The sequence below is a fragment of the Gossypium hirsutum genome, chromosome D13 (genome assembly GCF_007990345.1).
Source record: "Gossypium hirsutum isolate 1008001.06 chromosome D13, Gossypium_hirsutum_v2.1, whole genome shotgun sequence".
Lineage (NCBI taxonomy): Eukaryota > Viridiplantae > Streptophyta > Magnoliopsida > Malvales > Malvaceae > Gossypium > Gossypium hirsutum.
Window position 1 is genome coordinate 60,372,146 of NC_053449.1, and position 26,979 is coordinate 60,399,124.

General features: G+C 33.9%; 4 protein-coding genes across 6 annotated transcripts; 3 read left to right on the forward strand and 1 right to left on the reverse strand.

Moving 5' to 3' along the window:
• Window positions 1-815: 815 nt before the first annotated feature.
• On the forward strand, window positions 816-5,023 carry LOC107932066 (alpha/beta hydrolase domain-containing protein WAV2). 2 transcript variants are annotated; one of them, XM_016864006.2, is made up of 9 exons: window positions 816-1,200; window positions 1,995-2,030; window positions 2,161-2,239; window positions 2,372-2,426; window positions 2,522-2,638; window positions 3,378-3,524; window positions 3,905-4,130; window positions 4,685-4,699; window positions 4,787-5,023. In XM_016864006.2, exons 1-9 carry the CDS (start codon window positions 963-965, stop codon window positions 4,810-4,812), a joined length of 939 nt encoding a protein of 312 aa, XP_016719495.2. In that variant the 5' UTR covers window positions 816-962; the 3' UTR covers window positions 4,813-5,023. The 2 variants fall into 2 exon arrangements, with proteins under 2 accessions (XP_016719495.2, XP_016719497.2); XM_016864008.2 differs by lacking the exon at window positions 4,685-4,699 and having other exon boundaries at window positions 817-1,200.
• Window positions 5,024-6,630: 1,607 nt separating this feature from the next.
• Window positions 6,631-9,557, forward strand: LOC107931993 (PHD finger protein ALFIN-LIKE 4). Of its 2 annotated transcripts, XM_016863924.2 has the most exons (6): window positions 6,631-6,862; window positions 6,964-7,070; window positions 7,207-7,239; window positions 7,817-8,045; window positions 8,491-8,626; window positions 9,109-9,557. In XM_016863924.2, the coding sequence occupies exons 1-6, from the start codon at window positions 6,819-6,821 to the stop codon at window positions 9,370-9,372; spliced, it is 813 nt and encodes a 270-aa protein (XP_016719413.2). In that variant the 5' UTR covers window positions 6,631-6,818; the 3' UTR covers window positions 9,373-9,557. The 2 variants fall into 2 exon arrangements, with proteins under 2 accessions (XP_016719413.2, XP_016719414.2); XM_016863925.2 differs by having other exon boundaries at window positions 6,650-7,070.
• Window positions 9,558-10,665: 1,108 nt separating this feature from the next.
• Window positions 10,666-14,949, reverse strand: LOC107932051 (protein PLASTID MOVEMENT IMPAIRED 1-RELATED 1). The gene is made up of 4 exons (XM_016863988.2): window positions 14,808-14,949; window positions 14,603-14,670; window positions 11,945-14,466; window positions 10,666-11,842 (listed from the first exon to the last, which is right to left on the reverse strand). The coding sequence occupies exons 3-4, from the start codon at window positions 14,464-14,466 to the stop codon at window positions 10,702-10,704; spliced, it is 3,663 nt and encodes a 1,220-aa protein (XP_016719477.2). The 5' UTR covers window positions 14,603-14,670; window positions 14,808-14,949; the 3' UTR covers window positions 10,666-10,701.
• Window positions 14,950-23,604: 8,655 nt separating this feature from the next.
• LOC107932083 (glycerophosphocholine acyltransferase 1) lies at window positions 23,605-26,627 on the forward strand. The gene is made up of 8 exons (XM_016864027.2): window positions 23,605-23,797; window positions 23,916-24,035; window positions 24,267-24,324; window positions 24,440-24,540; window positions 24,644-24,739; window positions 24,831-24,924; window positions 25,759-25,996; window positions 26,074-26,627. Exons 1-8 carry the CDS (start codon window positions 23,708-23,710, stop codon window positions 26,438-26,440), a joined length of 1,164 nt encoding a protein of 387 aa, XP_016719516.1. The 5' UTR covers window positions 23,605-23,707; the 3' UTR covers window positions 26,441-26,627.
• The last annotated feature ends 352 nt before the right edge of the window (window positions 26,628-26,979 follow it).

Consider the following 26,979-nt stretch of genomic DNA (forward strand, 5'->3'; position numbering starts at 1 on the left):
AATAGAATGTTAATAATGAAGTGATAAATTCAATTTAAATAAAAATATTATTATTAAATATTACAATCCGTGTACCTATTCGTATCTGTATATTTTATCAAAATATTATTATGTTTAAAACATTTTAGATTTAAATATTCAATCGAGTTTGTGATAATAATAAAAGACTTTCGTTGAAATGAAGTTTTAGGTTCGTTTGTTGGACACACACCTATTACCCTTTTCATTATCAAATTCGAAAGAGTTCAAAGGTAAAATCGTCTCAATAAATATATTTTTCAATATTTGAATTGTTCGTAAACGTTCCAATATTTATATCATAATGTATTACATTTTATTTTACAAAAAATATAGGATAAAATATGCCATAAATCCATCTATTCTTCGAAAAATTGAAATTTAGTCCTTACATTTTTATTTTTAGGAATTTAATATTTTTATTTTTCTTATTTAAAAATTCAAGTCCAACTGTTAACACTATTAAATTTCATTTTGTTGAATTCAGATTAATTGTAATGTCATTTTTTTAATTAAAAGGCTACCAAGAGAGTATTTTTTTTTTACTTTCAAAATGTTACACCTAAATTTTAAAATCTGAAAAGTATATAGACTAAATTCTAAATTTTTATAAGGTACAGGGACTTATGGCATTTTAACCATAATTTTTATTAGAAGGTCTTTAGGTAACTGACCTAAACCCAAATGCCGAATGTCCTTGTGAAGGGAGGGTCATGCCGAAATGGGACCCACCACCCTTTGAATCAAAACAAAATTATCTGGAAATTCAAATCGATTTTTTTCTTAAGAAAAAAAAACTAAATTTAAAATAAAAAAAAATAAAGAAAAACGACCAATCAGAAAATATCACATAAAGAACACTCCTCTGAAGGAACAGAAATCCAAAAAACCAAATCCTAGGCGACGACGAAGAGAAAGAAGGAAAAAAGAAGAAAGGGGAAAAAATGTTGTCTTACGTAAGCGTGTTGTTGTACGGAGTGGGATGGATAGTGGTGGCCGGGATGGCGTTGCTGGTAGCGTTTCAAGAGAAGCTCGTTTACGTTCCGGTTTTGCCGGGTCTAACTAAGTCTTACCCGATAACGCCGGCCCGACTCCGGCTCGTCTACGAGGACGTTTGGCTCAGATCCTCGGACGGAATCCGACTCCATTCTTGGTTCATCAAGCTCTTCCCTGAGTGTCGAGGTCACTCTCACTGTCTTACTCCCGATCCGCCTTCTTTTTAGCATTTTTATTTTTTTGTTACGTTTTTTTTAATTGAATTATAGTAATTCTGCTGGTTTTAGTTGTCTTTAAGGAGATTAGGGATTAGGATTTGGTTTTCGGTTTGAATTTTTGGAGCTAGTGTTTTTTTGCTGGTTTAAGACTGTTTAGTTGAATGCTGATTTTTGGTTAAGATTTTTCATTTTTTGGATAAGAATTTTATTGTTTGATTTGTTTTTTGTTTGAAAGGTTATGTTCTCTTGACTATTAGACTGTCTATTTTGCGCTTTTATCCTTGTTTCTGCTCTATTTTGAACTTTGAATAATGAAAATAGGATGATTGAAACAAATAGGGTTTATTTGAATTAAGTGAGAGCTGAAGTAATTCTTGAGATTAAGAGTATGAACTTTTTTTTAAAAGTAGGTGAAAATTTGTGGGAGACATGCGAATTGTTTGATTGATGTAGTGTGATGATTGTGATTATGAATGGTGTATCTGTTTTTTAGTCCAATTGGTAAGAGTCAGATATGAATGTCATAACTGATGTGTTTCTATTTGTTTTGGGCTAGACACTTGATTTGGCTATTACATGTATCTGAAAGTTTTGGTAAAAGTTTGTGAGATCTTGTGAGAAAATGAAAATGAAAACGTAACCGAGCATTCACAATCATATGCTAAGATGTTGTCTTGTAACATATTGTGGTATGTTGGTGTTCTGTGATTCAGATCGCAATACCATCTCATTTCTTAGAAAGTAGTTCTTTTGGTTTTGCAGGCCCAACCATCCTGTTTTTTCAAGAGAATGCTGGAAGTATCCTTTTCATCAGCTTTAATGTCTGCATTATAATTTTCATTTCATATTTTAGTGTATTCAAATTGGAAAAATATTTTTCTCTTCTGAAATACAAGGTCCTTGGGCAACCTTGACCACTGATCTGCAGACATTGCTCACCGTCTGGAAATGGTACGCATAATGCTGCAGAGGTTACAGTGCAATGTCTTCATGCTATCATATCGAGGGTGCGTGTTCTAAACATCTAAATTGACGCTTCTCTGTTTATGCTTTCTTGTGTTTTTGGCACCACGACCTTGATTACTCCTAGTATACGACTTATCTACTTAATGAAGTTTAACACCCAATTGATCAAACAGTTATGGAGCAAGTGATGGTTATCCTTCTCAGCATGGAATTATTAACGATGCTCAGGTTGTGACTCTGTCAGTTCTTCTATACTAGATTCATAAAGCCACTACCTTACCAAACTAGCAATCTTAACTGTTTCTTTCTTTTTTTTCGTTTAGGCTGCTCTGGATCATCTCTCCCAGCGGACTGATATTGACACAGATAGAATAGTGGTCTTTGGAAGATCACTTGGGGGTGCTGTTGGATCAGTACTCACCAAAAACAATCCTGATAAGGTATTTCTCTTGTAATTATTTCATTTAGTTTTCTTCCTTCCTGAGAGTAAAGAGATTAGAATCAGAAACTACACTATTGTGATACAGTAGTTCAAACTCATGCCGGAAAGATGATCAACATACTGATTTCATCTGTTTTGCTTGTTGGACAATTGCCTGGTTAAACTTCAGATTTGTCTGCTTTCACATGACATGACTGTATCAATAGAATGGCAAAATTTTATTACATTTGGCACATATACTTGTAAAACTTGTGGTCTGACTGGAGATGTTGAATCACTTGCGGCTTACACATAGATTTGTATCAATGTTCACGAGCCGGAGAAAGATGATGTAGTGTAGAGTTAGTTTCAAAGGATGATGAGAGAACTGGAAAAATGCAGTTGCGTAACGCATTGAATGAGACTACTGTTTTTCTGGGCTGTGCAGATGCGTTACAGATATTTTAGTTCACTAAATTAGCATTTAATTTTCATCTATTTGGACTGTTATATTCCCAAGTTGATTACTATTGTTTATTTGTTTCATGCTGCGTGGCGTGGATTTCTTCCACTCATGTGATCATGTTGCTCTAATTTCTACGGTTCATCTTTCATGGTAGAAGGCATTTCTACAATCAATTTGTGCATTTGTTTGCTAGACTCAGCTACAAATATTTTATTATTTCTGCTCCTAATATATATTATCTGTTTTAGGTTATATTAAGTATGTCATTTCTTGGTTTGCCTTTACATTCCAGGTTGCTGCATTGATATTAGAAAACACTTTCACATCTATTCTTGACATGGCTGGAGTTTTATTGCCTTTCCTGAAGTGGGTTATTGGTCCCAAAATTCTTAATTTTCTTGTCCGTTCGCCATGGAGTACCATTGACATCATTGGGCAGGTACACGTTGATTGGAAATTTGACTTCACTTCCTGAATCTGTAAGACTATTAGTGGCATATATATGATGAAAAATCTCCTATTACATATATGTAGCCTATCTGAGTCAACTGTGAAGGAAATAGTTCCTTAGTTTGAAAGAAACTGTTTAGACATTTATCCTTATGCTTATCTGTCTATTAGATGCTAGGGAGTAAAATAAGTTTAGGTTCAAGATAATTTTGTACCTACAGTTGGCATTTTTGACATATTTGAATTTTCCAAATGTATCTGTAACTAGGGAAACAGGGAGATGATGCTTGTTCTACCTTGTTTGTGTATGGCACTCGATCACCTCACTAGTTGATACATCTTTTGTCATTTTGAACATTACTTCTGCAGGTCAAGCAGCCTATCCTTTTTCTTTCTGGATTGCAAGACGAAATGGTTCCACCATCCCATATGCAAATGCTGTATGCTAAAGCAGCTGCTCGTAACAGGCAATGCATTTTTGTAGAATTCCCTACTGGCATGCACATGGACACTTGGTTATCTGGCGGTGATCAATACTGGAGAACAATTCAGCAGTTTTTCGAAAAACATGTGCCAAAAACTGGATATGATATTGGTAATTAACCTTTTTCCCAATGTAACTATCGCTGGATGATATTTGACAGGATTAACCTTTTTGCCTCTAGATGATATTTATTTTTCCTCCTCTATCTCTTGCATTATAAATTTGTCTGCTTAAGCTCGAATTTGCCTCCGAGCCTAGCAGCACCTTGTGAACAACCTAGTTTCTGCATCTTGTTGATTGTCTTGTAAAAATATACTACCGTTGGAAGCATTTCTTAATGTCATGACACTAAGGCTACATTGTTTAATATTATATTCAACGGTGAACATTTCCACATCAGATCTTTAAATGCCTTCTTTCTGGTACATTTGGAGGGCAAATCTGAATATAGAAATTAGAAACAAAACAACACACCTATATAACTGTGCTTCATTTTCACTGTTCTCTTCCTCTTTTGCTTATCTTTTTTTTTTTTTTGCTTATATATGGAGTAGCCGGAACTGCCAATAGAATGTTAACTACTCGTTACTTTCCTTTCTATGCGACCCCTTCCTCCTCGCCCGTCTTTTTTTATCTTTTTGATTGGTGCCTGATGTTGCTTTCAGATTCCCAGAGGAGAGGTGACTAGCAGGCGTGCAATCTTTTGAGATTTTATTATTTGGCTCACACACCCTGGATCTCAAACTTTTGTCCCTTTTCTTTTGAAGCTGCAGCTGGTAGAAGCACTCTATAAACATACACCCCGCTGTTGTCGTCTTTCATTGTCTCCACGATTTTTTTTCTTCTTTTACTGGCATACGAAACATAAGCTGATTAAAAGCGATAAAGAGAAAGAACGCGAATTCCCGTTTAGTATACCGTATGACTGACTTTGAGGAACAATCGTGTAATACCATCCCGATTCTGCTGGTTCCATTTGTATGAAATAAGAAAACTATTATAAGGAAAAAAAAAAAGGGTTGCAGATTTATGGTTGGTGCTGATATGTTTGATCTATTTGCATCTCTGTTTTTTTTTGTATGGGGCAGTTTGGTCTTTTAGGTGTTTCAGCATTTGTTTTGACAATTTAGGTTGTTTATGTGAACTTTTTTCTCTTTTTCTGTTTGTCTTCAATGGTAATTTTGAACTGTTAGTTTATATGAAACTGTTGTGGCAACTCCAAATCTCTTTCACTTTTTGCGAGACAATCAAAAAAGATTCTTCCAACAATGAAAATGAAGAACAGTTAAAATCTTATGCCAATCAGTACAAGTCGGTATGCATTGGTATAGATCTATGGATCAAAGCGAATTAAAACGCACCGAGATGATTAAGGGCCAGTTTTTCATTGTTTAAAAAAAATATTTGACTTCAAAAGTACTTTTGAAAGAAAAGTTGTGAAGAACAAGTTGCTTTTGGTTGAAATTTTTAACTTTTCAGAAATGCTTTTTAAAAGTAATTTTGAAAATGAGTTGAAAAAGAGAAGCTAAAAATTTTAATTTTTACTCTCCCAAAAGTACTTTTAGTGCTTAATTACTTTTTTACCCTTCCAATAACATAATATTTTTCTTTTTTTTCCTTGGTGTTTAATTACAATTGTGTTAAAATCATTAATAAAAAATAAAAAATAAAAAATATTTTTTAAAATACTAATTACAAATATTTAAATATTTAAAATATAGTTTATATATTCTAATTAAATTTTATAAATAATTAATATTTATTGCTTAAAAATATTTACAATTTATATTTTATATATTAAAATATTAACAAGAAGTTATAATAATTTTTTTATATTATTACTAAAATATAATAATATTAACTAATTTAAATATTATTTAAATGTATATTTGTTACTTGATAATAACATGTCTAAAATGGATATTTTATTTCTTAAAAGCACTTTTTGATAGCAATGCTAAACACTCAAATTTTAAGCTAAACTTTTCAAAAGCACTTCTCAAAATAACTTTTTCACAACACTTTTCAAAAGCAACGAAAAATTAGCCTTAAAACTTGTAAAACATTTTGGTCATATGAGCGGTATTGGTGCAGAATTGACTTTTTTTACCATGAGACCTTAGATTGAAACAACAAAAAGAAAAGTATTAATGGATTAGGGTCTCATCTTGTAAGCAAATTATTATTAAACTATTCTATTAAAAAAATCAAATTTAATTTCATTATTGTTGACTTGTTGAGAATTAAATTCGAGTATTTTAATTCTTAATTATTTGAAATTTAGTAAAGTATAAATAATTAAATGAAAACGAAATACATTAAACGAAACAAAACTTAAATGAATTAAATTCAATTTAACCTAAGTTATCTCCAAATTTTAATTTATTTTAAAATTTAAAATTTAAACGAATCTCTCAATTGAATATTAATTCGACATGTAAAACCTATAATTACATCATTCAAAAAAAACATTCAAACGACTCCGCAAATATTATTGTATAAACATGCATACCCACTAGATCCTTAAACGTGGCAAGGGTTCAACCAAACAACTTACGCCACGTGTACTACAAAAGGTCCTTTTCATCCATGTCAGAGTTCTAGGCATTCCCCCCTTATCTCAAAAAAGCAAAACAAAATTGAAACCCACAAAATCTATCTGACCTTTAATTATAATAAACAATTATTAATTAAAAAGAAAAATTATACTAAATAAACTAATTTTTTTGTTTTTTGTTTATCCAACTGCTCTCTGCTAAAATACTATTTATTTTCAGTGTTTCCTTCCTGTCTTCTGATATGGTTTTTTGTTGTTTTCAAAATTTGAATCACAACAACACTGTGTATAGATTTTCGATTTTTTTTTATTTCGTCTCTCTCCTTTTGTTTTTTTTTCTCGTTAAAACTCACTCCTTTGTTTCCTCCTCTTTTTTTCACTCAAAAGTGTACGGAGAATGGACGGAGGAACACTGCATAACCTCAGAACAGTAGAGGAAGTCTTTAAGGATTTCAAAGGCCGCCGTGCAGGAATCATCAAAGCCTTAACCGCCGGTCTCTTCGTCTTCTCCTCCTCTGAGTTCTTTTTAGGGTTACTTTTTTTTCTATGTTTATTTTATTTATAGCTTGTTTTATGTTAACGCAGTCTAATCTTCTGTGTTTTTTTTTTCTATTTTGTTTTCGGTCGCAGATGTTGGAGAATTTTTTGAACAGTGCGATCCTGGTTAGTTTTTTTTTTTTTTACTTGCTTGAAAGTTGCACATTCAAAATTTATGTTTGTTACGTTATGATTGTTGGACGTAATGATTAAATTAGCATGTACCTCAAATCAATTTATTTATTTTCCTAATGAGGTGTTGTAGTATCCCTGAATTTTACTAAATTTAGATGTAATTTGTCTAGTTAATGAAGCAAATAGATCACTTATTTGTGGTTGTTTAAGTTTAAATCCTGTGATCGGAACTTAGATTTGATTGAAACAACTTAATTCATTTCCTTGTTCAGCATTTTATACAACTTCCTTTATGCTCTATCGTTTGTTTTGAAACATGGATTTGAAATGTATAACCTCTCAATCTCCAAACCAATAGTTTTATTTGTTTCTCTTGGTAATATGACTTTCAGTAATTTGATTATATATGAGTACGTTAATGGTTGATTTCGTCCGTTCTTGATGGTTTTTTTCTGTTTAGTATTTCGTTGTTAGTGATTTGCCAAACTTACTTAAGAATGGATGTGATTACCCTGTTTCTCTATTATGTCTACTTGGGATTTCGTTCGACCGACATTGTGTTTTTCAGAGAAGGAGAATCTTTGCTTGTATGGACTTCCTACTGAACAGTGGGAAGTTACTTTACCTGCTGAGGAAGTGCCTCCCGAGCTTCCGGAGCCCGCATTGGGTATTAACTTTGCTAGAGACGGAATGCAAGAAAAGGACTGGTTGGCACTTGTTGCTGTTCATAGTGATGCGTGGTTACTAGCAGTGGCTCACTATTTTGGTGCTAGGTTTGGTTTTGATAAAGCTGACAGGTATAATTTCCCCCTTCTCTGCTGCATAACTCCAGGGAGAAATTAATAATGCTTGGTGGACTGTACGCTTAATCAACTTTATTTTAACTGTAAGCTTTTCATGTAGCCATTATGTCTCATCCTTCTTGTTGAGTCGTCATGTCATGTGGGGGATCAAGTATTTAAATGTTTCACTGGATATAAGTGCATTTAAGCATGTTGTGCACATCATTTTTCACCTCGGGTTCTGTTAGGTCATATCCTTTAGATGAATGGTTAAGGACATGTGAGTTAATGCTGGACATGCACATGAAGCTTGGAAACAGATATCCATAAATTAAGTGAAATTTATTGCATACAATATTTTTTCATAGAGAAGTTTGAAAAGATTGACTGGAATTTTTAATTAAGGAAGAATGCTGCCATTTTTGTTGTAGATATTAATTTGTGAGTTAATTTGATGCAGGAAACGTCTCTTCACTATGATAAATGATCTCCCTACAATATTTGAAATCGTCTCTGGAAGTGCCAAGAAACAGACAAAGGAGAAGTCATCAGTTTCAAATCATAGCAGCAATAAATCCAAGTCCAGTGGAAAAGCTGTAAGTGGAACATTTTTTATTAAAGTTTTCTGATGGCTTAAGTAAAATATGATTATCAGTTAATAGTAATGGAAAAGAATAATGGCAATGTGTGGGATATCTTAAACTTCATGGTTCTGTTATATTGGTAGCCAAACCTTTTGTTCCTTATTTGGGCCAAACTTAGTTGAACATTCTTGAAAACCAAAACATTTAATTTCAAAGCTAATTATGTCATCTTATTCTGCAAATTATCCATAATGCGGACTTATCCAGTCTGTCAAGGCTGTTTTATCACATTATGATTCCTGAAGCTGGATTCCAACCCCCAGCTATGACAAGTTACTGACATTTTCAGTTAAATACATGTAATGAACTAAGCCAAGCGTACTTCTATCTATATAGTATCAATTTTATGTGGAACTCTTTCAATTGATTCAGTGTTTATTACGTTCATTTTCATTTCTGCCCCACGTTATACACGGCTATTTCCTTTTTCACAGAGAGGGTCTGAATCTGCTAAATACTCAAAGAGCGTGCAACTGAAGGATGAGGAAGAGGGTTTGGACGAGGAAGAGGAAGAGGAGCACGGGGACACCTTGTGTGGCGCATGCGGAGAGAACTATGCTTCGGATGAGTTCTGGATTTGCTGCGACATATGTGAAAAGTGGTTCCATGGCAAATGCGTAAAGATCACCCCCGCCAGGGCCGAGCATATTAAGCAGTACAAGTGTCCCTCTTGCAGCAACAAGAGAGCACGACCTTGACCCCAAGGAAAATGCCAGTTCAATCAGGTTGTAATCTTTATCAGGGACTTTCAGTTGGATGTAAAGTATTAGTAGTTTCCCGGTGCTGAACATGTACTCTTGATTCCAGATTTCGGATATATAACATTTCACTCGCAGGAAAACTCGTTGCCAGATAAAGTAAAGACCGTGCTAGTTCATTTGCATCTCGATGGGTTAATCGTTTTCTTTTTGTTAGGCTATGTGTAGCATAGAATTTTCTCATTTTGAGAGGATCTGGTTTAGATGTTTTTGATAAACCCTTATCAGACATACATTCATATTTGACAATGTCACCCGAGTCTAGTAACACAGAACTGAATGAAGGCAAAATTCGTGTCTTGAGTCCTGAGTTTGCTTTTAGATGGTTGTTCCAAAAGGACAAGAAAATGTTATACAATGCCCAATAGACCTATTCATAGGTTAGATTACCTGTTTTGGCTCAAAAGTTCGACTGAAATATGGCAAAAGTATTCCAGAAAATGAACTTGGAAAAAATTGGACTCGTTTAAAATATGAGTACGAGTCAAGTTTAGGCTTGAATCTTTAAGGCCCGAGCATGGCCTGATCTAGCCTATTTTTAAGTTTATAGTACTTTATATTATGTTATTTTTATATATTATGTAATTTAAAATACATTAAAAAAATAAATCTATACCAAAATATATAATACTATTATAATGTAAACATTAAAATACTATTAAGATGACTATATAAAAAATTTCAATAAATAAAAAATATATAAAATTATTAAATATTAAAACAAACTAAAATAAATATTCTTTTAAAAAAAATTAAAAAGTAATATGGATAGGCCTAAAATGAAATTGGGTTAATCTTTTACAAATATAAGTAGGTTTAGGCAAAATTTTAAGTCTATATTTTGGGTTGGACCAAATTTGGATAAGTATAAAGTATGTTAATATTATACTTAGGACCGACCCGACTTGACCCATGAACACCTCTAGATATTAGTACTTAAGTACATTTAAGCATGTTTAATTACTCTCAAATAAAAAATAATAATATTTTATAATTAAATTAAATAAGAATATTATTGTTATTAAATATAAATTCCAAGGCACTACCCTAACGGTGGCTCAATGTAGTCCATGCTCATGTAGGATTTTCAAAAGAGACTATATTTAGAAAAGAGAGAGGAAAATGTAAAGCTTACCTTTGCTTTGTTTTTGACTTTTTGAGTTGCATGAATGGATGCATTCAAACAAAATGCACGAAAAATCTCTGCAAGCAGAACTCATCAACACTGTCTAATAATCTCAAAGCAGATTCCAATGCATATACTACTTATCAATATCTGATAGTTTCATTGGGTAATATAACGTTAGGGTTTCGAATATGAGGATTAAGGGCTGCCAATTCTTTCCATTTAGTCCCGGTACCGTGAATACCAGACGAGATGCTCCACAAAGTGTCACCTGGTTGAACCTTTGTTGTTGAGGGGGTTGAAGATTTAAAACCAGGCTTGGATTTCAATAATGGATGCTTATTGCTCTTTCCCATTCCATTGGCAAGCAACCATCGAGAACCGGATTGTTGTTGGGTCGTGCTACCCCAAAGTTTTTTCTTGCCGGGCTCGGTCTTCAAACCTGCAACATGAACATCGGTGATTCTGTATTGAGGAATACCTTCCTCTTGGGAAGCTTTTTCTTCTTTCATCTCCTCAGGTTTCACCTTTTCTTTTGTGGCGGCCTCGGAGTCATCATCATCTTGATTGTCGTTGCTCAAAGCCGAAACAGTAGCATATATCTTTGGTTTTGATGGGACAAACACTCTCTCCACTTGAATAAGAGCAAGCATGGGTGCACCAACTGGCTCGTAGTTTCTCATGGGATCGCGAAGTTGCACCATCAATGCCACTGTGAAGTTATTCCCTAACAACCCACACTTTTTACCCCGTTTTTTCTCTCCCTTTGACCCTCTGAGAATCGAGTCCAATGATGTAGCATGATGAGCAGCAAGGATTTTAGAAGTTCGCTCGCTTATTTGATCTTCATCGTCAATATCCCCGGAATCAAGTCTCATCCATTCATCAAGAGTTAGTGACAGACCCATTAATCCATCGACATTATCACCGCTGTCTTTTATATCCAACAATTGCAACCCGGCAGTTCCATCCAGACCAAGGGACCCACTAATACCGAACCCCTTGCCTTGAAGGGCTGAAATTTCCCCAATAGACTGTGCACTGATGTTTGAAGGTGCATCCTCATCTGACATGCCCGACTGAATTCTCAACCCTTCCATTGAGAGCGCTTCAATCTTATCCATTGCCAATGGAGCAAGATCTTCAAGGGCTACACAATCTGACCCCATCTCATTGACAGAGGTTGAACTAATATCGCTACAGCTGGGTCGAGGTGATCTTCTTTTAACTTTCTTTTGCCTGCTAGATTCCCCAACTTCAAAGTCATGCTGCAACGAACATTGCCTGCTTAGAAGAAGCAATGACATATAATATCAGTACAATTTCACAAACAGTGTTTATGAAAGAAGTATATGTTGAGGAACCAAAGAAAAATGAATCACGAACCTCTGCGGTCCCTCCAGAGCAGGAGCAGCTTCCCATGCAACTTGTTCCATAGTTTTACCGGTAATATCCTCCAAAGGCATCAACTTATTTGCCTGCATAGATAGCTTCTCAATCCCAACAGAGGCCAGTTGCTGAAGTATATCCATTATACCAGAACCCATTTCTGCAGGTACTACAACCGGATTAGACACCTGCATGATCAGGTTCCCACCACTTTTAGCATCCTGGAAAAGTGAGGGATTCATAGATCGCAAAAATCCTCCGTTCTTTGTCTGAAGAAATGGACCTAAACCATCTCCAAGAGGAGGCAGTTCAAGTGGATCTTCAGGAGGCAAATCTACTGGACTCCCAAACCCACCAGAAGACCCAGATGGAGATTGCTGAAAAGCCTTCTCATTCAATCCCCACTCACGCATTAATGCTTCAGTCTCCAAGCCTTCCAATACTTTAGCTCTCGTTTTATTCCTCCCACCAGTTTCCTTCTGATATTCTTGCTCAGCATCTTGGATAAAAGATGATAAATCAAAACTCTCAGTCAAGCTCCCCCAACCAGATGCAGTTGAGGTGTCAAAACCAGATTCTAGTTCCTCCTCATCAGCCATTTCAAAATCAAATAATGAGCAACCGCTGGCTAGGGTATCCTTCTCAAATTGCCTTAATAAACGCTCTCTTGGTGACTCGGGTTCACTCTCAGAACTCAAGCCGAGTAGACTATGATCAATACCGAGCATGCTCAGGAAATCAGTGGCGATAGATTCAGTAGCTTCATCCAAGCCAAGTGATTCCGCCTTATAATCACCTTTATTATCCATGTAGTCCTCCGGATCTTCAAGGCCAGGAGAAGAAGCTAATGCTTCCCCCAAATTTGTAATACCATCTAAAGCTAAATCCAATTCTCTCATCAGCGATTCATTTGAGCACTGTTCATCCTCTTCGGAACTGCGATCTTGCACCACGAGCATATCTCCTTGATTAGAGGGATGAAGCTGAGAACATTCTTCAAAATTTTCTCCCATGCCAGGATTAATTTCATCAACTTGTGGGGTTTCTACGGTTGATAAAGTAGCCGCAAGGGAAACTTCCTCCGACCTAGCCTCTCCTTGATTGGAGGGATGAAGCTGAGAACATTCTTCAAAATTTTCTCCCACGCCAGGATTAATTTCAACAACTTGAGGGTTTTCTACGGTTGATAAAGTAGCCACGAGGGTACCTTCCTCCGACCTAGCCTCTCCTTGATTAGAGGGATGAAGCTGAGAACATTCTTCAAAATTTACTCCCATGCCAGGATTAATTTCAACAACTTCAGGGTTTTCTATGGTTGATAAAGTAGCCACGAAGGTAACTGCCTCCGACCTAGCTTGTTCTTCTGAAGACAACCCTATCCCTTTTTCGTCAACAGAGAAGTCATTATCTTCAGTTTCTTTTTCAATATATTCGTTAATTGATTCAGATGCAAGAGAAGTCAGAGGTCTGATGGGCTCAAAATGTTCATTTAACACATCAGGTTCAGGCTTGGAAGCAGCAGAAGCATTGGGCTTTTCTTCATCAAGTTTCTGGTCTACTGTATTTTTAACATCGAGCTGTGGCTTTGGCACAGACAAAACTTCATGAAGATCTTTTATCTCTTCCACAACGGGAGATGAGCCAAAAGGCCTGGTGTTAACTAAACTGGGAAGACTCTTAACACACCTTGTTGTGTCCAGGTCAAGGTGATCAAATCCAGCAACTGCTTTTCCTGTACTCTGATTATTCTGCTTTATATGTGACAACTCAGCACGATGCTGATTACTTTTGAGCAGCACAGAATTATCCCCGACAACCATATAACCAAAACTAACATTCATGGTAGCACCTTTGGCCTTCCCTGATAACTTAAAACTTGTTGTCCACTTCCCCGTACTCTTCTCTTCCTCTAATTCTTCCAATGTAAGTGGAAGTAACCGCGTAAGGTCAACTCGATGCTTCCCCAAATCAAAGTCGGGTGTTCCCAACACAGATGCAAAAAGCATGCAATGCTTAGCCTCATACTTGGCCGAAAGGCCACTTCGAACACCATATATGGAACACGTATACGTCAACTTCTCTCCGAATTCCGCAGTTCCATTAAAAACTTTAGAAGGACGAGTTGTTAGATCCCCATCCCGCCTCTTCCAATGCACAAATAGACTAAGATCATTAAAACTTACTGGTAAACACTCAATGGAGTGTACTTCAAGTGAGAAACAACAATTAAACCTCCGGTTCCGAACATTTGAAAACACTTTCAAAGGCTTCCAATTCCAAACAGATTTCTTCTCTTTAAGCAAAGGGTCCTCATTACTATTTTTCACTGTCGATTTCGGTTCCAGCAAATTGGTTTTCCGGGTTGGTTTAGACCGAGAATTAAAAGCAGAAAATGAATTGCTTGAACGGTTCTTGTCTAAATACAAAGCTTTGCTCATAGTTTCGATTTCATTCAATAACTTCCCATTACTCGAATTCCCACCATTCTTCTTCCTAGCTTCAGCTTTCGACAACATCATCTTTTTCATACATAAAATAAAAAATAATAATCAGATTAATCTATAGAAGTTAAAATAAAAACCCTTACTGAAAATTCATTGAACAAATCGAAATCGAAATCTAACAAAAGATTCAAAATTACGTAAATTAAATTACCAAATTGAGCTTCCCAGAGACTGGAATTTCACAACTAGTTCAATATATAGTCTCCCTTCGCCGTTTGGCTATCAAAAAAATCAGGAAAAAAAAGTTCCGATTCAAAAAAAAAATCATATATAAAAATCTAGCAAAAAAAACCCCCAAAAAAACCGCAATAAGCATAGGAGCTGAAGAGAATCAGACGGAGATATCGAAAACTTACAGTAAGCAAATTAATGGCGGCTGAGACTAATGAACCGGGATTGTCTCCGCGGTTCGCTGCCCCACTTTGGGCCTTGAATTGCCGCTGCCTTTTACTCGAACCAACATTTTGAAACCAAGCTATGAAAAGGCGTTATATTATGCGGTTTATATTATGTTCTACTTTTTTGGTCCAATTTTAAATATTTTTTAAAACAATTCTCTTAAAAACATATGAATTAATTGTATTACGCAAATTTTAATTAAAAAAATACTTGGTTTCTTTAAAATTACATATTTTTTCGTTTATTAAATCGAATAGAATAATTGAAAGAGTTTTATTTTTTTACGATTTAATCCATTTAATTTTGGATTTTATCACATTTTATCATGTAAAAATTAGATTACATTTTATTTTTTATTAAAAATGGACAAATTAATCTTTATATATTATATAAGGGGCGTAGCTAGGGGAGATTGTTAGGGTCTCAGTCTCCCTAAAATAGAACATTTTCATTTAGATCCTTAAAAATTTTAAATTAGTAAATGTAAAATTATACTTTGGTCTCTTAAGAATAATAAAAATTCGATTTAATCCTTTAAAAATTATAAAAATATAGGTTATTAAAATGGTAAAATTACAATTTTAATATCGTAAAAATTACAATTTAATTTCGGCCCCCTTAAAAAAATTTCTAGCTTCGCCCTTGCGTTATATCAAAAAGCAAATTAATCATTTCTGTTAAAAATTTCATCCATTTATATTGTAAAAATTGGTATAATTGACGAAATAACTAGACAATGACATATGACATGCTGCGTGTGCATCATGTTGACACATAAAAACTAATTTTTAATGGTAAAAAAGATAAATTTTAAAAAATTAAACCAATTTATTTTTTTGGTCTAATTTACTTATTGAATTATCAAAATACTTTACTTTACTTGCGTTGCATGGAAATAACGTGACGTTATTATTGAGCAGCTAACTTTACAAAAGGAGTTAAATATGGAGAGAGCATATCCTTCTTTTTTTTAAATGTTGAGAGAGCATATTCAATTGGTAGTTTTTTTTTTTAATTAAAAATAATGAATATTTATATATCTAAATTTTTATATTATTTTTAAAAAAAACAGATACCTTAAAGAAAAGAAAAGCATTACTTTAAAACTTATATTTTACATAATTAATTTATTTTAAATATACAATATATTTTAATTTATGATAATTTTGGTAGCTTTTATTCCCGCGTTACCTAATTTTGGAATATTTACTTTCCTTTCCAATTCACATGAGAATTGAGAAAGTTTTAGAAAACCCTCCAAGAGAAGCAAAAGCAAAAGCAAAATTTGAATTTATTTTAAGATTTTACTTCTATATCACTTTTTTAGAAATATTATTTATAGGTGGATTGAGTTTTAATTCGATTAGTGTGGGCATTGTTGTCAATGTAGGAGGATGTGGGTTCGAACACGTTGAAAAGTATTATCCTCTTATTTATGGATTGAGAATGGCCTATGAATAGTTCTAGGCATTGAATAAAAAAATAGATACGATCAAAATCTATAATAAAATTATTCAAAAAAATATTATTTATAATTATATATTCATTTAATACATAAAATTAATTAATAAAATTGTCAAATTATTTATTAAATATCTTATTATTACTACAAATAACATACTAATTAATTTTCTAAATGTTTTAAAAAATGTTATTTATTTATATCAAATTCAGTAATGAATTTAGTAATTGAAGTTTATGCACCAAAAAGAAAATTTGTAATAATATTACAAGCTACAATGTTTTAAAAATAAACTGTTTCACTTCAGTGGAATTTTGGTAAATATATTTAAGTAAATTGTATTTTAATTTGTTTGGAAAATAATGGAAGGTTCTAAAGAAGTTTGACAAAGTGTTTGTTAGTGAAGTGGAATCCAATGCTTTTGTAAGTAGAAATTTGCAGGTAAGTTTTATAAATTTTAACTTATCTTCGGCATCAAGGTTGACATTAAGCATGTGGGCTGGAGCTGCATTTATTGTGAAATCTGGATGGGTTCCTCTAGCATTGTCTAGACCTTCATCATCAAAATCACTCTCTTCTGATTCAAAAAATAATACAATTTTTGAATCATCTAGCCTGAACTCTCGGATTGGATCATTATCAATTTCAAATCCCTCTTTGTTATCAACTCTAATTATACATCTAGGGTTAGATGTCCCTTTGTCGGTGTAAGTTGTAAGGAGTACATCACTTGTTCTTGTAAACCTTACGTTATAACCAAAATCACTTGTGGATTGCCCACTGGTGTAACTTGATGGCATACCCATATAAGTGTTTCCAGCATAGAACATTGGTGTTCAAAAGTTGAAATCAAAAGCACTTATAGAATGTTGTGCTAAGGTGTTAAAGTTTAGGTTACCAACTAACCCCAACTATTGGACAAACTATACGTCAAAGTTGAAATCAAAAGCTGAAACATATGAATGCCTTCCCATTGATGATTTCGGCATTTCCTGATAGGAGCATTGTAACAATGTTGTCAACTTATCGCATACTCGTGTGGTTGGACTTTCTGCTTCTTGCTCCCAATAGGCATAAACTATAACTATTGTCGAACTCGGAACATAAACTATAACTATTGTCGAACTCGGAACACCTTCATCAATATCGACAAATTGGACATATAACTCTAGTATAACATTTTCACTAGAACAATGCAAATCAAGCATTACCTCGAGTCCTCGACCTCCATGTCGCCTATTAGCTCAAATATATTATATCTAACAGGTTTAGTGATATTAGATATTTATATTTCAATCTCGAAATTCTTCTCCGGCTTGAAGTTGCCACTTTGCTTCTAATTTTTTACTAAAGCTCGAGCAATTTTATGCTCCGATTGAAAATCAATTCTATAGATTAGCTAATACAAAAACGACACCAATTTCAGTGTCACAAATTTAACGACTCTAATTCCTGTACTCATCTTCAAAAAAGGAACTCGTTTCACATGTTTAAAACCAAAACATTATATAGAAAAATGAGTGCACTTTATCCAAATTCAAACAATGACACTTACTTGAACTAATTTACTTTGTTAGGTCGACTTTGAAATTCAAATTTTTAACATAAACAATCTTCTTCTTATGCAAATTCATTATAAAAATAATCTGTTCGAAATTTCAATATGGAACCGCTAACAAAATGTACTCATCTTATAGGAAATACTACATTTGGATATCAAACATAACTTCAAAATGTTGGAAAATATTGGACATTACATGTCCAAAAAACATTTCTAACAAGAAGCATTTTTTTGAAAAGTCTGAATAGTTTTTAAAATACGCTTCTTATTAGAAACGTTTTTCAAAAAATTTGGGATGTGATGTTTAAATTTTATTCAGAATTCTCAAACCCGAGAATCTCAAGTTTAAGGTTAGGGTTTAGGGGGTAAAAATGTGAAGGAAGAAAACGCCTCCTACACATTTTCTTCCCACACATTTTCAACCTTATCCCTAACAGAGAATCCCATGAAAAAAATTTAGAACTCGGGAATCTCGAGATGATTTTCAAACATCCCATCCCTAAAATCCTGGACAGTCATGGGCTTCCACATAAATTTTTTTTTTAAATTTCCCCATCAGTTGCTTATATAAATGGGGGTTTTGCTCCCCCTACTGCATTAGCTCTCTCACCCAATGTCCTTTAGAAAAAAATTCAAGCTTGAAATTGTTTTTTTTTGTTGAATATTTTTTGGGGAAAGATTTATTTTGTGTTTCTGTTTGAGAGAGACATTGTGATAGTTTTAAGATATGTTTGAGTTCACGGTGATGTGATGACGCTCGGAGACACACACATTTCATCTCTCATGTGAGGATGAAACCATCACATTAGTAGATGTCATGTTACAACTCGGGCTCCCAGTTCACGGTGATTATACAATCACAAGTTGAAGAATAACTAAGACTCCAGTTGATGGTGGTTATGAGGTTATGGGTTTAAGCATAACTCAAGCCTCCAGTTGATAGTTTTCATGCGGTTATGAGTTCAAGTTTCATGCCACCAAAAGAGGATGCTTTATAAACCCCATACATAAGTTTAAGATCATAATCACAGAGAAAATAAAGAGACTTTCCAGTATAATCAACTTATTCTTTTTCTTCATCTTCAACAAAGTAGTATCTTTAACCTTATTGTCAATAACCTATGACAAAGTTGGGGGTAACAAGACTTTCAAGTGGAGGAGTGATTGTGACAATGGAGAAAATTGAAATGCGACTCGATGTGATAACAATTATTGTGATTAATAAACTCATTAATAACTACGACCACTATTGTCCTTACTCGAGTTTCAGCTTTTTCTCTACCGTCACAGTTACTCATTCCTAAAAGTCTTATTGCTCTTAACTCTGTTACAAGTTTCAGGCAATGAGATTAATGATACTACTTTGATGGAGATGGAGATAACGAATAAGTTAATTATACTAAAAAACCCTTTCCCCCCTATGATTAAGTTCTCAAACTTATGTATGAGGTTTGTTAGGGATCGTCCCGATTAAGCAACAAGTAACAAAAATAGCGGAATAAATTGAGAAATTGAACACACAAATTTAACGTGGAAAAACCCCTCCAAAGAGGATAAAAAACCACGGGCAAAGATAATTTTACTATAATGGCAAAAGAACGAAGAGTACAAAAGATGGAGATAAAACAAAACCCCAAAAACCCGAAAAATAAAGAACCCTCAAAATGTAAACACAAAATTCTCTGAATGTGTTATGAGTTCTAATCTAATGGGTGTTTTTACTAAGGTTGTAAAAGATCCTATTTATAGGCTAAATTCATATGTCAAATAATAATAAAATAATCTAAACTAATCAGTGTTTGACTGAAACAAATAAACATAGTTTAACTAAAAGATTATTTCTCAAATTTGACTGAAAATAGGAGTCATACTTAATAAATCTCCACCTTGACTCAGATTTCCACAACGCCATCTTTGCCAAAGCCCGCCATGAGCCTATCTTGAACTATGCAGGGAATTAACTGAGTCGAATCTGTGCTTAGAAACTGGAAGACTTCTAGCCTTCGACTTGTACACTGTCAAATCAAAACTAACCCAGGTCTAATTTTCACGAACACAGTGCCCTAACTTTTCAAAACCTGCATCCAAAAGAGAACCTCTCTTCAACGAAACGGTCATACATTTTTCCCTCCTATGACCAAGTTGCCTTCGCTCCAAACGAGTTGACTTTGACTCTGTAACGGACGAGGGACGTCCAATTTCACCGGTCACTGTAGAACCTTCTAGAATATAAAGACTGCCTGTTCTTTTACCTTTTAACAAAACGAGAGCTCCACGAAATACTTTAATGCCGCTTGACTCGATGTTGATTCTGCATCCTTTCAAGTCTAAAATACTCAAGGAGATGAGATTCTTTCGTAAATCAGGTACATACCTGACATCTGAGAGTGTCCTAATCGTCCCATCGTGTATCCTAATTTTAACATACCAGTACCAATTACCTTACTAGATGAATCGTTTCCCATGTGCACAACTCCACCTTCAACCGAACTATATGTGGAGAACCATTCTCTATTGTGACACATATGGAAAGAACATCCCGAATCTAGGATCCACTCGGACGTGAGCTTGGAGTTATCGCTCGTTGACACTAACAAGAAATCATCACAGATTTCATCGACCAAATTAGCACCAGCTACATCTTCCTCGTTACTCTCAACAGCTCTTTTATTTCGCAGTTTATAACAATCTGCTTTGACGTGACCTAACTTTTTACAATAGCGACACCTTTTGTCTCGTTTCTTTGATGCTACCAAAACGGAAGCTTGCCTATCTGCATTGCTATCCAAATGAAGCTCATTGTCGAGTTTGTCTCTACTCAACAAATGACCCTTCACATCTTCGAATGAGATTTTATCTCTGCCATAAATCAAGGTCTCCCTGAAAGACTTGTATGAAGAGGGTAAAGAGCACAATAATAGCATAGCTTGATCTTCATCATCAATATGAACCTCAACGTTCTTTAAATCATTTAAAAGAGTAATGAATTGACTGATGTGATCTCTAAGAAGCTAACATTCGTTCATGCGAAACGTAAATAGACGTTGTTTCAACACTAAACGGTTAGCCAAAGACTTAGTCGCATAAAGAGTTTCTAACCTTTTCTACAAGGCGGATGAGGTCTTCTCCATCAATACCTCCTGCAATACCGTATTCGCGAGGCACAACTGGATTACAGACAAGGCCTTTTCATCAAGCTCTTCCCATTCTGTTTTATTTAGATTCTCAGGCTTTTTCCCGGTAACAACCTTTTTCAAACCGGATTGAACTAGAATTGCCATCATCCGAACTTGCCACAGATTGAAATTTGTCTCACCATCGAACTTTTCAATTTCAAACATTGTTGTTGCCATATCTGAATAGGCTGATCTTTGAACTAGCTCTGATAACACTTGTTAGGGATCGTCCCGATTCAGCAATAAGTAACAAAAATAGCGGAATAAATTGAGAAATTGAACACACAAATTTAACGTAGAAAAACCCCTCCAAAGAGGATAAAAAATCACGGGCAAAGATAATTTTACTATAATGGCAAAAGAACGAATAGTACAAAAGATAGAGATAAAACTAAACCCCGAAAACCCGAAAAACAAAGAACCCTCAAAACGTAAACACAAAATTCTCTGAATGTGTTATGAGTTCTAATCTAATGGGTGTTTTTACTAACGTTGTAAAAGAGCCTATTTATAGGCTAAATTCATATGTCAAATAATAATAAAATAATCTAAACTAATCAGTGTTTGACTGAAACAAATAAACAGAGTTTAACTAAAAGATTATTTCACAAATTTGACTGAAAATAGGAGTCATACTTAATAAGGTTTATAAAGCATCATCTTCTAGTGGTATGAAACTTGAACTCGTGACTGCATAATAATCATCAACTGGAGCCCGAGTTATACTTGAACTTGTGACTGCATAGCCACTATCAATTGGGAGCCTTAGTTATATTTCAACTCGTGACTGTATCCACCATGAATTGGGATCCCAAGTTGCAATGCAGTATCTTCTAAGGTGATGATTCCATCCCAACACAACAGATGAAATGCGTGGGTCATCGAGAGCTATCGCATCACCGTAAACTTAAACATGCATTAAAACAATCACAATGTCTCCCTCAAACACAAACACAAATAATTTTTTCTTTTCAAATTTCCAACACCCAACAAAAAAAATGGAAGTGAGAAAATATTTCCTGTAGAACACATTTTTTATTTCTCTCTAAAATCGACTTATTTCCTTAAATTTAAAAAAAAACCTAAATCCCTAATTAATTTTAAAAAACGACATATTTATCTAATTAACCAAAAGTATACCTTTTATTCATATTCATGAAAAGGCCTTTTCAACAGCAAGATTGGAAAGTGTGACCTTCAAATTTAGAAAAAAAAAGAAACGAAGATAACATCAAATCTTAGTCTTAACCGTGAAGTTTTTTAAATGCAGTCGGCCGGGCCCATGCTCATTGAAGCGCGGGAAGGAGAATATTCCTCTACATCGGGGACTATATTACGTTTTGTCTCTCGAATTAAAAATCACCATAAGCCACGCAGGAAAGATCAAATTGAGGAAAAAAAAAAGGGGAAAATTATTTAGTCCACGTGGCCATTTACTATTTGCAAAGATAAGGCTAAGCCATAGTGCGACAGCTGGCAAGATTTTATCTTCCCTAGAACTTTCTACAATAGACATGTGGGAGTTATGTACCATTTACCCAATGGTTTCCTGAAACTTGTCACCCATTCGTTCAATAACCAACAAAAACTCCACGTCACCATTGAAACAATTACATTACACACGTAATTAGGAGTCTTCTCCTAGGAATTAGAAAAAGAAAATGAAAAATTAATTAATCATTTACTAGAGTAGGTAAGGTATCTATGGGTTTTAAGTTAAATTAAATTATTTAATCCCGAAATAAGGTGATGATAGTAAAAACCTAAAAATAAAAAAATAAAAAAATAATTACTACTAAATAATAAACCGAATCAACAAAAAAAATTTATAAATTTCTCATAGTGGTGGAAATTTAAGGGAATATGGACTCATTTAAAATGGTAAATTTTTAATTTAATCTTTTTATAATTTATAAAATTTTAAATTAATAATGATAAAATTATATTTTAAATTTTTAAAAATGATAAAAATTTAATTTAAACCTTTAAAAATAATAAATATATATTATTAAAATGATAAAATTACATTTTTATTATCATAAAAATATACGATTTAATTTCGACCTCCTCTCAAACAAAAGAATTCAGACTCTGCAACTGCTTATAAGATCCGACCTTAGGAGAGATTATATGCCTTGAACTTATTCACAAGTCAAATGTAATTCACATATTATTTTTACTCTATAAAATTCAAAATAAATTATTAAACATATCTTTAAAAAAATTACCAAGTAAAAATATAATTATAAATAATAATTTTCAAATAATTATAATTTAATTAAATCATTAATACATAAATAGGCTAAAATAAAAATTCAAATCAAATCTATATCTCTAAAAATTTCAAATAACTCATTTGTGTTAGTTAATTTGTTCAAGTTGGTATCACTTATTAATCCATCTTTACTCAATTGAAAAATTAATACAATTTATTTTTTTACGAAATGAAAAATATTTATTTTTCATATAAAATCTAAAAAAAATACATTAATATTACATAGTCCACTTTAGCAATTTATTTATTTATTTATAATTATATGTATATATAATCAGGCGGTAAGCTACCACCTTTTGTCTCTGTCTTTCGCTCTTTCCTTCTTTTAAGTTCTTTTGTTCTTTAATTTGACCTGGGTTTACAGTAAACAAAAGGGAAGAAAAATGTCGAGCAGCGATGAATTCATGGATGACATGAATGGGAATGGGGATTCATATGGGACGGTGAACCGGAGGTTCAAAGATCGAGCCGAGGTATGATTGTTCCAAACCCAAAATCATTCATTTTTTAATCAATATTTGTGTTTTATCATTTGCTTTTATTTGTTTTACTTTTAAGTTGATCGATTTGGGTTTTTGTTTTTTGATGCAGCAAGTGGCGAAAACGAAGGAGATTTTGTCCAAACAAGCGGTTCAAACGAAGGAAATGTTGTCGAAACAAGCTGTTAAGATCGCTAAACAAGCTGAAGAACACGAGCGCTTTATCAATAAGGTAATCTTTTCTACTTAAGGTAATCTTTTCTACTTTTTTTTTTACTTTACATTCATGTTTATTGTAGGTATTTAAACTGTGGGTTTCATGTTTATAATTTATTTACTTTACATTCATGTTTATTGTAGGTATTTAAACTGTGGGTTTCATGTTTATAATTTAAGAAAATGGATCTGAAGTTATAAATTTTCGGGTTTTTTCTTGTTTTGTTCATGGGTTTTTGATTCTTAGGTGACTCATCTTTTGGGGGTTCTTGGATTTGGAGGGTTTTGCTTTCTATTGGGAGCAAGTGAGTTAACTCGGCCTTGAATTCTTGAAAATTGATTACTGAAAGTATTGGCTCTTGAATCCATTAATTACTTTTTGTTCTTTTTTCTGTCTTTGATTTTGATTTTTTGATTCAGGACCACAAGATATTCCTTATGTATATTGTGTGTTCTATGTTACCTTTGTTCCTCTTAGATGGATATACTACCGTTTTAAGAAATGGCATTATTATCTTCTGGTAAGTTCTATGCCGGTTCGGTTTCGACTTTTTTTTTCTAGTAATTTATAGGAAGGTAGCATCGAAAACTGATCAAAAAAAGATTCATTTCTGTGTATGTTAGGATTTCTGCTATTATGCCAACACAATCTTCTTGGTTGACCTTCTTCTGTATCCGAAGAATGAAAAACTTTTCATGATTTGTTTCTCATTTGCCGAGGTAAAGATTCGGGGTACTCGGTTTCTTACATATATCTCGATTGGTGAATGAATTGTTTTAACTTGTTTGTTCTTTCCGGATGCTACTTTAGGGACCGCTAGCGTGGGCGCTCATTGTTTGGCGTTGTAGCTTGGTTTTTAGTTCCGTGGACAAAATTATAAGCGTCCTTATACATCTTTTACCGGGTATGTTCAATCCTTATTTGCACTTGCAATCTTTATAAAGCAATTTTCGGTATTTTCAAAAGGGAAGGGGGAGGGGTGAACTGAATTTCAAGGCTGTTAAATGTTCTGATTTCTGAACTTGTGCCTTCGACATTGTGTGTGGAAGATACCATTAGCTATGGTTTATTGCAGACATGTTATATAAACTTACCATGCTCATAAAAAGCTGCTTAAACTTTCCATCTGATAGGGTTCATGTATGATCTCAATGGAAAGTTTCTATTTTTATGTATAAGTTCGATCTTCTGATTCTAAATAGAGGGAACTGCCTCTATGGCATCAATATGCCGGCCTTCAAAGAAGGTTTAAGAAAGACGAGATGTCAAGTAGCCAAATTTTCCCGTTCGTAAGAAATGCCCTGTGGGTAAATTTTTGGTAATGTTTTGTTTAACAAGGAGTGAAGGATGTAGCAGCTTTTTGTAATTTGTATTTTGCTTGTGCCTCGTTTGATAATTTGCTAAGACTACTGTCCTCTACAAATGTAAACATAAAACACTTTGAAACAAAATCACATACAAAATGGAGCTGCTTGAAAGACATTCCATGAGTTTAGTTTCATGTTAGATTGTGAAACTACAAACCCGAGTAACTGTCTTATTATTCCTTGCCTGTGAAAATTGTTGAAACTTTGTACCTTAGATGGCTATGCGAGTAGTCTATTCTTTGAATTTGGTATATGGCAGGTAGGTGTTGCAGAAGAACACCGATAGAAGTTAGTGGTCAAGGCTCTTTTGAAGGAGAGGCCAAGCTTAAATTTGTTTCTAAAATGTCCAAACGTTTCTCAATTGCTTTCAGGGATCGTTTTTTTCACAATTCGATGGTGGAATCCCGCAACCTTTGAAGCCATGCATCCCGAAGGTACTCCTCACAGATTTTCATGGCCTTACGTAGAAGACAAATCTTACCTATGGACTTGGCTGTTCGGGGTTCCCTTAGCTGCTTATACTCTTTGGCAAGTTCTTTATTTCCTCATTGTCAACGTGCTACGTCGCCAGAGGCTGCTAAGAGATCCCGAAGTCATGACTTCTTACAGGTTTGCTCTCTTTCTATATTATCTCTATGTTAGTTCACCATGAATATTTTCATTCAGATGATTTCTTTTTTTAATAGGGAACTTTCTAAAAAAGCACAGAAAGCAAACAACATATGGTGGCGTTTAAGTGGGTTGCTCGGGGATCAAAACCGTTTGTTGATGTACATTTTACTTCAAGCCGTTTTTACGGTCGCGACCATGGCACTCACGGTCCCTATCTTCCTATCATATGAATTCCACGCGATTTTCCAAATACTCAAGGTTTCTGCATCTGTATGGAATGGAGGAAGCTTTCTGTTGGAAGTGATGCCGAGACAAGTGATCGTGAAGGAGAAAAAGAAATCCGGGAAGCAGGTGCCGTGCCAACAACAAGATCAGCACTCAGATTTAACCGAAAATGCAATGCAGGCGAATGGATCCTCCGTGACCCACCAGTCTGAATAGTTGTAAAAACCTTGGGCAAAACATGGATGGGGTGTGTTGTGTTGCAGGTTGGCTTTTTTATGACAGTCCTAACATGTTTTAATTGTGAATCTGTAATAATTTTATCAACTTTTTACCCTCAAAACTTAAAACCTTGTAGAATTAAATTAAAAACTATTGTAAATATAGTAAGAACCGTTTTGTCAAACTCGGGGCCTATGAAAGGGTCTGATATATCACATAAATATATACGATTTGTCATTAAATAATAAGTGTAGTTGTATTTTTAAAGTAAGGTGCAAGTCTTCATGACAATAAAGCGAAGCTAAAGAAAAAAAAAACCTTTTTCTAATTCTAGTACTTTATTGGTAAGGGCAGAACTACTAATGTTGATGGTTTTTATGCTTCTTTCTTTTACTATCTTAATACATGATTTGGGGATAAATTAATTTCATTCATATAATTTTATTAACATAATACCTTACTTGTTTTAAAGAAACTTTTTTGTTTTTTTTTAAATTTTTACTAATTATGTTATGACAAATTATTGATTCACAAAA